The sequence below is a fragment of the Tachysurus vachellii genome, chromosome 5, assembly GCF_030014155.1.
Source record: "Tachysurus vachellii isolate PV-2020 chromosome 5, HZAU_Pvac_v1, whole genome shotgun sequence".
NCBI classification, from domain to species: domain Eukaryota; kingdom Metazoa; phylum Chordata; class Actinopteri; order Siluriformes; family Bagridae; genus Tachysurus; species Tachysurus vachellii.
Window position 1 is genome coordinate 25,688,137 of NC_083464.1, and position 12,234 is coordinate 25,700,370.

At 39.0% G+C, this 12,234-nt stretch overlaps 1 protein-coding gene across 2 annotated transcripts in view; it reads left to right on the plus strand.

Moving 5' to 3' along the window:
• The first annotated feature begins 1,863 nt into the window (after window positions 1-1,863).
• efna3b (ephrin-A3b) overlaps window positions 1,864-12,234 on the plus strand; it is a 97,670-nt gene continuing 87,299 nt past the window's right edge. For both annotated transcript variants that reach the window (XM_060870787.1, XM_060870788.1), the window contains exon 1: window positions 1,864-2,518. In XM_060870787.1, coding sequence (XP_060726770.1) covers window positions 2,412-2,518 — 107 coding nt within the window. In that variant the 5' untranslated portion in view covers window positions 1,864-2,411. The remainder of the gene's footprint in view (window positions 2,519-12,234) is intronic.

Here is a 12,234-nt window from a genome sequence, read left to right on the forward strand (position 1 = left end):
CCACAGGGGCCATTTTTCTTCATCTGCTATCGAGAGAGAAAAGCCCGATTGGATTGGGAAGCAGTGTTGCAAATGAAAGCTGCTTTATGAAATTTGACAATGCCCTGCCTCACAGACATATGAAACGGTTTGTGTTGGGAAAATAAAGAAATGAAAAACATGACGATGAGGGTTTGGCATTCTAGGCTTAAATAATCTGACTAAAGAGGCGTTTAAGAAAGGTGCAGATTTAAAGTAAATTAACAATGCTACTTCCTGTAGCAGTCTTTTTTAAATCAAGTGTACGTGTGCGAGTGTGTACTTGTGAGAATTGTGACATCTTTTTTATTTTTTATAAAACACATTTGCATGGGTGCTTCAAGGGTTTTTCTGCTGTCACGAAGGTGGAGTGAAAGATGAAAATGGAAGGGAAACACTTCTGGAATTAGAAAAGCAGAAGAGAGAGAGAGAGAGAGAGAGAGAGAGAGAGAGAGAGAGAGAGAGAGAGAGAGAGAGAGAGAGAGAGAGAGAGAGAGAGAGAGATGGATGGCAGATGGATGAGTGTAAGACACACAAAGAAGTGACAGGTGGATCACGAGAGAGCAAGGAAGCCAAAAAAGGACAGAAATAGACTGCAAAAGAGTCAACGTAGCTTGACACAATGGGTGTAGGCAAAGACAGGGCCAGACAACAAAGAATAACACACACACAGAAATAGAGAGAGAGAGAGAGAGAGAGAGAGAGAGAGAGAGAGAGAGAGAGAGAGAGAGAGAGAGAGAGAGAGCACTCTCCTGATATGCAGGTGACTGAGATAGGCAAAAACATAAAAGAGGAAAAGACAGAGGGATTCCCCAATGACACCTTGTCTCTCTCTCTCTCTCTCTCTCTCTCTCTCTCCTCTCTCTTTTTCTCTCCATCCACTTTTCTTCTATTCCCTCCTTTTCTACCAATAAATCATTTTGACTTCTCTTTAACCAACTCATTCCCAGCAGGCAGGCAAGGAAACCAAAACTATCCCTCTTCCTCTCTTCCTCTCTCTCTGACTCTCTGCATCCCTTTATAAAAACAGCATCACCACAGCAACATGCCCCGAGGCGACACAAGAGACAACAAGACATCCTCAATGCAAAAAATATAATGATAGGTAGTCGTAGTAGTGGTAGTAGTAGTAGTAGTTGTGTGTGTGTGTGTGTGTGTGTGTGTGTGCACTCTCCCTATCACAGGTGCATTAACCATCAGTTCTACACCCTGCATGCAGATGAGTTGGGGAGCACAGAGAGGAGAGAATCAATTTACTCGGCTAAGAGGATTTCCCATAATCACACTGTATTACACCAGACTTACCCATGCTGAAGGGATGAGGATGGGGTGAGTGTTTTAGAAACCTTATTAAACGTCCGGGTGCAAAAAAATCATCAGTTTGCACACATTCTAGGGAAGCGTTGGATGTAGACTCCTCAAAGGCCTATTTTCATCAAGGATTGAGTCAGTAGTTAAAGCATCAGCTCAAGAAAGTTGTCCCAAACAGGTGAAAGCACTAGGGCCGGCTTATGTTGCCATTGGTTACAGAAGCGCGTACGTGTAATTGCATGTACTTAGTAGTGTAGTAGACGTGTGTGATTTGGGACGGAGCCCATCTTCTCGTCTGGTCTTTAAGGTTGCTGATGCTGAAGAACGTGGGGGCTGTTTATAGCGAGCGGGGGGCGGAGCTACAAGACGCACGAGGACTGCCTACCGAATCGCGAGAGACACAAAGAGCGAGAGAGAGAGAGAGAGAGAGAGAGAGAGAACTTGAGGCTAGTTGATGCCCGGGCCGGTTGGAGGGAGGCGAATAAAACTCGCACTAGACCCTTGTTCTCGTCACATATCCGTTAGAGTGAAACGTGCATCCTCGAAGATGGAGAGCATCAGATAGACCATTAAAAAAAATGCAAGCAAAACAAAAAACGACGCCACAGTAAAATCTAGTTATCAGTCGGAGTCTCTTCGCCTCTGCGCCTTTGTTCACTTGGCTCCTGCTCGTGCGCAGCGTTTTTTTTTCTTCTCCCGCACTGTATTTATTTAGGGAGACTTTTTTTAATCAGCAGCCGGTCAGCAGCCTCCATCCCGCGTCCGTGTGCGTCACGTCGCGGGGTCTCAGATCTCTGCAGCGCAGGATTGGTTTAAAGGGAAACCATGGGGACGCGCTGCTCGCCGTGGATCCTGACTTACACGCCGCATTCACAGTCCACGCGCATCACCGTGCTCGCAGTTTGAGCGCGTGGTTTTATTTTTTTTTCCCTTTTACCGACTGGGATGGTGTCAGTGCAGTGAGTGACGGGACCCGCAGCGACCGGACTGAGACGGACCGGACAACACAGAGAGAGAGAGAGAGAGAGAGAGAGAGAGAGTGAGAGAGAGGTCGAAAGGGGACATATTGATAAGAAGGAATTATGGCGCTCGCCGCGCTCGCGCTTTTTCTGCTCGCGCTCACCTGTGCGAACTTTTACCTGGCGCGCGCGAGCCGGCATGCGGTGCACTGGAACAGCTCCAACATCCAGTAAGTAAATTCTCTCTCAACTCTCAACGACTTTACAAAACGCTGCCGAGTTTAAACGACACCTTTCAATATAAACTATAGGTGTTTTTTTTTTATTTTAATATTTTTTAAATTTGCCAAACAATGTTTTTTTAATCACAATTTGACCTGACAGTAATTTACCTGTGACATAAGCTGCGTGTTAGCATGTGTGGCTAACGTTAAACACTTCACCACAAACAGGTGTGTTGTTATTCTCTCTCTCTCTCTCTCTCTCTCTCTCTCTATATCTCTTTCTCTATCTCTTTCTCACTCTCTCACTTTCATTCGTCTCTCTCTCGCTCTCTCTCTCTCTCTCTCTCTCTCTCTCTCTCTCTCTCTCTCTACCATAGACATTAAAATGTTCCAAAAATATCCCCACATTTAGGCTGCCACATTTTGTTGTCTTTTTTAAATTAAATGAGTAAAATTAAGGTTATAAACCATACCACAGTTTATAGCAGGCTCCATCAGCATGCTTGTATTTGTGTGTGTGCACGCGCACATTCATGATACATTGCTTCATTACAAATCGGTGTGTAGCAGGTTGAATGATGAACACACCGAATCATTTTAGAATTTTAGTCCAACCTCGACTTGTCATGCCAGTAATAGGCCTATCTGTTATTTAGGTTAAACTCAGTGCTAAAATCTTCTTCTGCACCACCTATTAGACAGGACTCAGGGATGTTACAGTACTCCAAAGTGACTTTTCATACTACTACAACAAACAAAACTAAGAGAGGAATGCTTTTTGTATTTTTCTAAACGACTAATTAAAAAAAACCACACTGTCAGTTTATCTGATATCTCTGAATGCTGAAGTGCTACATAAATTTATATCCTTCTCTGAGGAAGAGTGAAGTTTAAACAGATATAAAAAAAAATACGCTAATGTAATCGTTGTAGAATTATAACCATCATATCTGAGTGTAGAGTTAGGATAAGTTTTTATATTTCGGTCTTACAGCAAAGCCCATTATACGACTGATGCCTACGCTGTGGCCTTCGAAGGGCAGAAGGTGAAAGACTCACAGCAGCCATTTGTAAAATCGTTCCAAAGTGAAGTGATGAAAAACAGTTACTATAATGGGCCCTTGAAATTGGTTGTTATTACTCTGAATGGGAAAAATGCCATGGACAACCACTGACTTCACATCTAAGCGAAGGTCAAGTTGAAGTACTATATATATATATATATATATATATATATATATATATATATATATATATATATATATATATATATATATATATGAGATGGGCAAAAATCTAATTGCGGCAAGTAAACTTTTTTTGTGTTTATTTGTAAAAGCTTGTAGATTTGTATGTAACAGCGTGAAATAAAAAAATGAGGACGTTTATGGTTTTAACGATACTGTTAAACTATCAAGTAACTAGCACAGGATATCAAAAGTGCATTAAACACCCATACATTGATTTTTATCGCTTAGCACTTTTACACATTTACACAGACTTTAACACCTTTGTAAGTTTGTAAATCAGCTTATAGATCTATAGATCCATGGTGATGTCTGTGGACCCACAGGGATCTGTGAAGAACAGCCAGAAGGTTCACGATGTTTTACAGTTTTGTTACAGTGTTGAAAATCATCACATCATTGAAAACCATTAAGTCTATAAACTGTCGGCTTTTAACAAACAGGCAAAATGTAGACTTTTGAACAATGCTTGTAAAAATTAAATCTGTAATTAAGGGGTCTGTGATTTTTTATTTTTTTTTGCTTAAGTTAAATGGTTCCCAGACAGTAGAGCAAGGTTATGTAGTGAAGTTTTTGTCATGCGTCTATTTGGTATTTAAGCACAACACTAACAGATCTCAGGCTGTGTGTGATATACCTACATAAGCAATATTATGATAGTATTGTACTGTGGGTGTATAAGATATGTATTGGTAAATACAAAGAGAGGAGAGTTGTAAGTCTTGTTTTCCTGCATAGATTTACTAGATTTTTAGATGTTTATTAATTCAATTTTTTTTAACCTGAACATACAGTAGGGGGACTGATCAGCGTTCTTACTGTGGAGTCTTTTGTCACGATCACTTCAGAAAGGAGAACGGGCCTAGATAGTAAATGAGTGATGGCTTGATGCCAAGCCACACGTACCACATCCATGCAGGCCACATACCACCTTGGACTGACCCAGCCTGCCAAAACACAGCCACAATTCAACATTTATAAGGTCATATTTTAGGTATGATATTGACCGTAACATGTAACTTAGTTAAAACTAAAAGGTCACGCAAGCAGGCAGACTGGGCCACATGCCAGTGCCATACCTGATACCTCTGTCTCTGAAGTGAACTTCATTTTGCCTGGAATCGGCTGCCGATGTTAAACAAAAGTGAAGCACTCGATTTCATAAACACACAGAAAACAAATTCATAGAACACACAGATATATGTATTTGTTAACATCTATTTTATAGTAGATTTGATTTTATATAGCAGGTAATATTTAACACTAAAGTCATTCTCTCTCTCTCTCTCTCTCTCTCTCTCCCTCAATCCCTTTTTTCTCTAGCACACTGCTACTCCCTGGGAGTCTCCGTCTGTCTCTCCTCCTCTCTGTTCCCCTTCTTTCCTCTTCAGCCGTTTTTCACCATGACCCCAATGTGTTAGCAGTGTGTCACCATACCACAATTCCATCTCTCTCCTTCTGTCCTCCCGCTCTCTCTGTCTCTCTCTCTCTCTCGCTCTCTCACACGCACACACACACACACACACTTGACATTCAGACAAGTTGAAATGACTTTACTTCTTCTTTATGTTCTTCTTTATCTTCTTTACTTTATGTTCTGTAAAGCTGCTTTGAGACAATGTCCATTGTAAAAAGCGCTATACAAATAAACTCGAATTGAATTGAGTTGAATTCTTCTAACAATCTAACAATTCAGTTACGCACCATCGTGTCTTTGTGTAAATGTAAAAGTGTGCACCATCTTTGTTTCTTTAGCAAATGTGTGACAAAATAATGCAGATATTGCCCCAGTTTGCAGGTGGTGCCGGCCGCACCGTTAATGCAGTAGCCCAGGGCAGAATACAAATTTAGAGGAAAATCATGATCAAATTAAATACATATACGCCAGCTGAGCAGAGGGGCCATGCCATGGGATCGGCAGGGACTCTTACTTAATATCTTGCTTCCGTTCACTGCCCAGAGGATAGACATTTATATAAAAGGGCAAAGGGGTTTTTTTTTTTTTACCTTTTCGCTTTTACATTTAATAAAATGTTCATCATATTTTAGACAAAGTCATTTACCCAGATTCATTTGTTTGTGCATGAGTCATTCTTTTATTTTGAGGGTTAGTTTAGCAGCTATAAGTAAAATCAGTATGTTTACTCTTTCTTTTGCATGCTATTTATACTATATATTTTTCCACAATGTCAAAAAGATGCTGGGTTTAGATTTCAGATTATTATTATTATTATTATTATTATTATTATTATTATTGTTAGGTTATAGGAGATGATCCTCCGATATGTCCTTTAATGTGTCCAGTAAAAAAATTATATGTCCAGTGATCTGGATAGTAAAATGTCCAGAGACAAGAACTCGGATTAGAATATTATTGAATGAAGATCTGAAGCGTCTATCTGTGCCTTTAGAATACAGTATGTGTTGTGTGCAAAGGCATATAGTGTGTTTCTCCAAAATAATTAAAAGAGGTATTTTCCACCTTTAATCGTTTTCAACATACACTCTTTTTACAACTCAACTTATAAGAAACCTGCGAAATGTACGTCCCGAGTACGATGAATTCGCCACCAGCTGCGGTACACAAATCCTATTTTAGATTTACGTTTGTGTTGTTACTCACTTTTAGTTCCTGTATTATTTATTGTCCATTTTACTGGTGGATATTTATAACATGTATTATTGTGACTAAAATTATGCTTGGCATTTTAACTACAACCCAATATTACAGCGTTTAGTATATTACAGCATCTGATACAACTACACAAGAGAATAGCTTTTAATGCAAATGATTGGTTTTTGGACAACATTGTAATTAGATTATTAGAGGAGGGTCATGCAGTATCACACACTGTTTATTGCTTAAAATTACAGGACATATTGTCAGGTATTTCAATTAGTTTGGCTGTAGTTAGGGAATTATTCATAGTAGTTAATGAAAGGGTTAAAAAAAAAGACAATTATATCTGCACAGCAAATAATAAATGAGAAACATTAACCTCCTTGCCATGATGGGAAGGTGACATTTAGAATGGCTTAGCAAACCTGTGCTTAAAAACTAATTTTAGGAAGAACAGAGTGAGACAATCAACTAAATACACACAAATAACCAGCTCTCACACACACACACACACACACACACACACACACAGAGACACACCGAGAGAGTGTTATAACTCAGCACAAAGCCCTTATAGAGCTGGACAATACGCAAGAAGCGTATCAGGAAATGTTTTAGCATAAAAACAAAGTAATGATAATTAAGAAAAAAATAAAAAATAAGTGTATAAATAATAATTAATATCATCTGCTTGCAAATGTTACTTCTTATCATTTGCTTAAAAAACCTAATTCGAATCATATTACGGACGCAACCCACTTCTTGAGTATTACATTTTGTTTTTCTTTTGTTCCATATGCTTCTAAACCTGACCCGTTTTTACCAACTCCAAAGGGTACATTTCAAAGAACACACTGGTCATGTCAAGGAAAATGGAGAGGAGGTGTATTTAGGGAATTAGACAGGACAGGTTTGAATATTCAGGGACTCCGTGTAGTTCACTCAGGTGTACAGCATGGTCATGGGCTGTATAAATCACACAACAATCAGCCTTTATTACATGCACTGGAACAATGCACCATTTTTTTATTAAAAATAAATAAATAAATAAATAAAACTGACCTGCTGAACAAGAGAGGTGTGAATTTCGGGCTTGACCAAAAGACTCAAGAGAATGGGGAGAAGATAAGGTTAGGCGCACACACTCGCATGGACGACTTGCACAATTCATGAATGTTTAAAAATACACTGAAAGATAAGATAGAGCTTAAAAAATTAATGCTGAAAAGATTTGCCGATTCACACACTGACCTGTTGAACGGTAGAGGAGCAAGTCTTGGTCATGACAGAGATTCGTTCATTTAAACGGTGAATAAGAGAGGCATGAAGATCAATCTGAAAAAATTCAGTGACTCAGGGTTTGCAAATCAGGTTTGGCACACACACACACATACACACACACGATGTACAGATGCTTGAAAGAAACACATTACTGTTACATAAATCAACACACAATCTCTAGCTAATAATTCTGTAGTCAGCTGTTGATAATGTTGATATGGAATTGTTTTGCTTTGCAGAATCAGTGAGTCAGTGACTGATACTGATTCATTCTGTTTAGTGACTCTTTTACAAAGACTGAATCATTTCTATACCAAACATATCTAGTGCAAGAAAAGATTTACTGTACAGATAAAAGTCTGTCCTATACTAACTATCCGAGATCTACACGAGCAACACATTTTCAAGTGGAGAGACTTTAAAAGTGAAGATTATCAAAGTCGAACACTAAGCGCTTGCTGCTTAAGGGAAATGCATGTTTGTTAAAATCATGTGATGTAAACAAGAGTGGCTCATTAAGTTTCAGTGTAGCATACAGTTCATTAACAAATACAGTTTTAAAGACGAAGACAGAAGCAGCGCCACAGAAGCTGTTTTGTCTGTTATCTGCTCCGAGCACTTTGCATGATGGGACAGATTAGCGCAAAAAGTATCCATTCGGCATGCTTCATTTGTTTCACCAATGGAGCACATTATACCAGTCTGTTTTACTGTACCACATTTGTTCTTATTTCAGTACGAAGCGCACTAGACAGTTATGTATAATGAGCAATACATCTGTATATGATTTGAAACATGACTGATGGCAACCGATGACGAATCTGCTTTTAAACATTAACCCAAAGAAAGTTAAAAACCTTCACATCAACATAAAGTATTTCCAGAGCGTTCTCGAAACGCAGACAGTTTTTTAGACTCTCATTAATTCCGAAGGACTCAAGGCCACCATAAATCTCACCTGCTCTCTAATTTCATTGGTTGTCAAATATAAATAATCATGCTCCTTTTTTGCCCTGAGACAAAGATTCTATGAAGAAAAGTCTCATTAACTTTTTAATCTGTTGTTCCTCTAGTTCAAACACATGCTATAGCCTAATGGAGCTAGCTTTAATTACGCTAGGTCAGATAAGCCTCTGCGTTAAGTCTATCTCTCACTGGCTGCCAAACACAGAAACTGAGAAGGTAACTGTAATAATACTACAATTTTTAGAACGAGCATCAGTAAAAACAAATAAAGCGTTCATAAGAAAATGTGGATTGTGGCACGAATCTGTCCACAGATATTCATATATCCCATTCTTAATGTTGCGTAAGCAACAAAGTAGACACTTCTGTAACATCTGGCTTTAAAAGACCTCACAGAGAAGCCAGCGCTAGTCTTCATGCTAAAGACGCGGCACAGCGGGCACACAACGGGACGTGAAATTTAATTAGGCATAATTGACTTTAATAAGATGTCTACAGGATTATGTAGTTGCACTCTGCCGGATCAATGATAGGAGGGAAATTTCAGTCAAAAACCTCAGCAGGTAGAGAGCGAGGTCGATATTTCAGTAATGGAAGTCAGAAAGCATGCGCTCATCAAAACGCTAAATTCATCCCTGAGTTGTTGAGAGGCCTTGTTTAAAGAACCGGAGCGCTGTAAGTGATACAGTAGGAGCATTTGTAGGGAAGAGAGAAACGATTTGAGCTGACACTCGAATAAGTTCTAGGTTGACACTTTTCAAAGTGTTTTTTTGCGAGGGAAGCGAGGATTTAGAAATTAAAGAGTGAACCAGCAATTCAAAACCAGAGTCCTTCTTATTGCGATGAATAAGATTTGAACTTGACTCGGCAATTGATGTGAAATCCTCAGGCATGATATTTGACAGTATTACTGTGTTAATCCAAATAAAATGAAAGGAAATAATTATGATAATCAGGATTTATCACACGGTAGTTATTAGCTGAAGAAAAAAAAGAAACTCAAAATATCTAAGAGCGTGCAGTGATAATACTGTTTTATTTAGTTCTGGGTCTTCTGAACATTTGATAAATGTCATTTTATCCGTGCTGGACGTTCTAGTAATGGCAGGAGAGGTAGCGATGTTGCGTGTTTACAGCAGCTTACGACAGCTTTTCCGGTAGCTCACATGCCTTGCATAAAGGAATGGAACACGTATGACTTGTAGCACGCTTTCTTGCTAGTGTGGTTAAGTCCAAATAGAGGGAGTGCAAAATATTTGTAGTGTCTCAGCCACCATAAGGAATTTAATCAGAATTAAAAAATTAAAAAAACAAAAAACAGTTGATCGATGGAAAATTGAACATTTCTTTTTTTTTTAAGAAAATGATGTCAGGTAGCTGTTGATACTCACACGAGAATCTGTTTTTGTATCCTGTAACAACCCTGATACTGACATCACCTAAGGAGAAGCACGAAAAACAAACTAACAAATAAATATGACGTGTTTAATAATAAAATAAATAATTGTTAGATGCTAGAATATAATAATAATAATTTCAAAATTGAATTAAAAACACGCTTTTGAAATAAATAATAAATCTGAACAAAGGCAGCAATGAATAGATAAATAAATTGATATATTGTGAAATAATTCAATGAATAAATAATAATGAAATGGTTATTATGAAAATAATATTAAAAATGGCTAGCGTTCAGGTAGATGGAGGCATAAGGAAGACGTCAGTGAGCTCTGAAACGCAATGCTTTCTAATGGATGAATTTGATGCTCTTTTGACCGTTTGTTAGAAATTCTTGGGCGGACAAGTGCTCTTTAACTTCAAAGATGAAGAAGTTATAAGTTTGAGCACCGCATTCGTGTTGAAGAACGCCAGGAGGAAATCTTCTCGAGCGCTGGGGCGGGACGTACGTCTCTGGATCGTGTGCACAAGAGAACTCGTGTTGTCTGACCCGTCAACTGGAGAAAGTGCAGATTTGTGTGGTGTGTTAGCAGCAGGACTCAATAGCGACATGTTGGAGAATGTTGCACGAACAACCAATAATTTTTTCTCACCTCACCTCAACAGGCATTACGATAAAAGTCGACCATTTTATAATGTAATAAATGATTATGAAATTAAAAGGAATAGAAGAGAGTCAAGAGTTGCTCCAAGGCAGCAAAATTACCATGATCTCTGGGTGGGAGGGATAACTCTCTCTCTCTCTCTCTCTCTCTCTCTCTCTCTCTCTCTCTCTCTCTCTCTCTCGCTCTCGCTCTCAGCTAATTGTAGGCTTTAGCTTATGTATGCAGCGAAAAAAAAAAAAGGAATGCGTCATCAGACGGATTAAAAAAAAAAAAATACGATATATAGTTTACACAAAACTGTTATTTGATTCTGTCACTTATATAAAACTCAATCTTAAAGTTTCTACTGCTTCAAATGAACAACGTAGCCCGAGCGTGATCTCGCATTAACGCTAACCACCCACACTGTAAACTCTCTTGATTATGTCGGAGCTGATGGGAAATCGAACCACAGTATTACATTTAGTCAATTAAAACTATTCTCAGTTCAGGTGTGAGACTAGTGTCTGATTTTATTCAGGCCTTCGGAAATACAATATACGAATATAATTCAGTCATGTGGAGCCGACGTATGCTTTCGCCTTTACGTGCTTTTTTTTTTTTACTCTGTCCTGTGATGCAGCACAAGCAGCAGTTGGAAATGATGTGCGTGCTGAATTTATGTCTCTTGGAATCTGTACATTAGATAAAATGCTATTCCATGAACAGTATGAGCAAACGATGAGAAGAGTCATACAGCTACATGTGCAGTATGTGTAAGTGTATGTACTGTATACGTAGCGCAGTGTGTGTGTAAGTGTATCACATCGTGTATAGCACAAAGCAGAGAGTTTAGCGTGGAATAATAGGCACGACTCTGTGCTGTGTAGCAGTATGTTTTGTGTGTTTTATGTTACCTATAGTCTATGTGTGCGTGCTTTTTCTTGTTAACTATATTCCAGTAGTGATGACACACTCTTACCTCAGCTTGCCCTAGTTACACCGTGCGCAGAGGAGCGAGCGAGCAAGAGAGAGAGAGAGAGAAAGAGAGGGAGAGAGAAAGGCATTGTGTCCATGTATAACTGCACTGTGGTGTGTTTGTATGTGAATAACCCTTATTTCTCGTCCCTCGGTCATGCCATTTGTCCGATCAATAAGTAATCTAGCGTAGCAGTTTAACACAACAAGTAAGCAGAGATGTGACCCTGATTCAGACTTGAGAAAGGCTCGGATGATGCGGGCAATGAAAACCGCACACAAAGCCCTAAAAAACACTGCACCTTCTCAGCTCTAACCAGCTCAACTCAGCTCCGCCTGCCATTTTTCAGTGAACGAAGGCTCTCCATACTCTCACGTCCTTCTCACTATGTGACTGCTATAATTCACACCACAGCACCATTAACAGCACCATCACATTTTAATGTTCTGTATCTTGAGTTTGAAAACCCAGTGTGATAAAAAAGCTACTTCCTGTCAGGTGTGCACGTGTGTGGTTTCTGTTTCTGGATTTGTCTAGTTCTTTTTTTTTTTTTTTTTATTTTGACCAATAAGCGTTTAGCAGTTCCA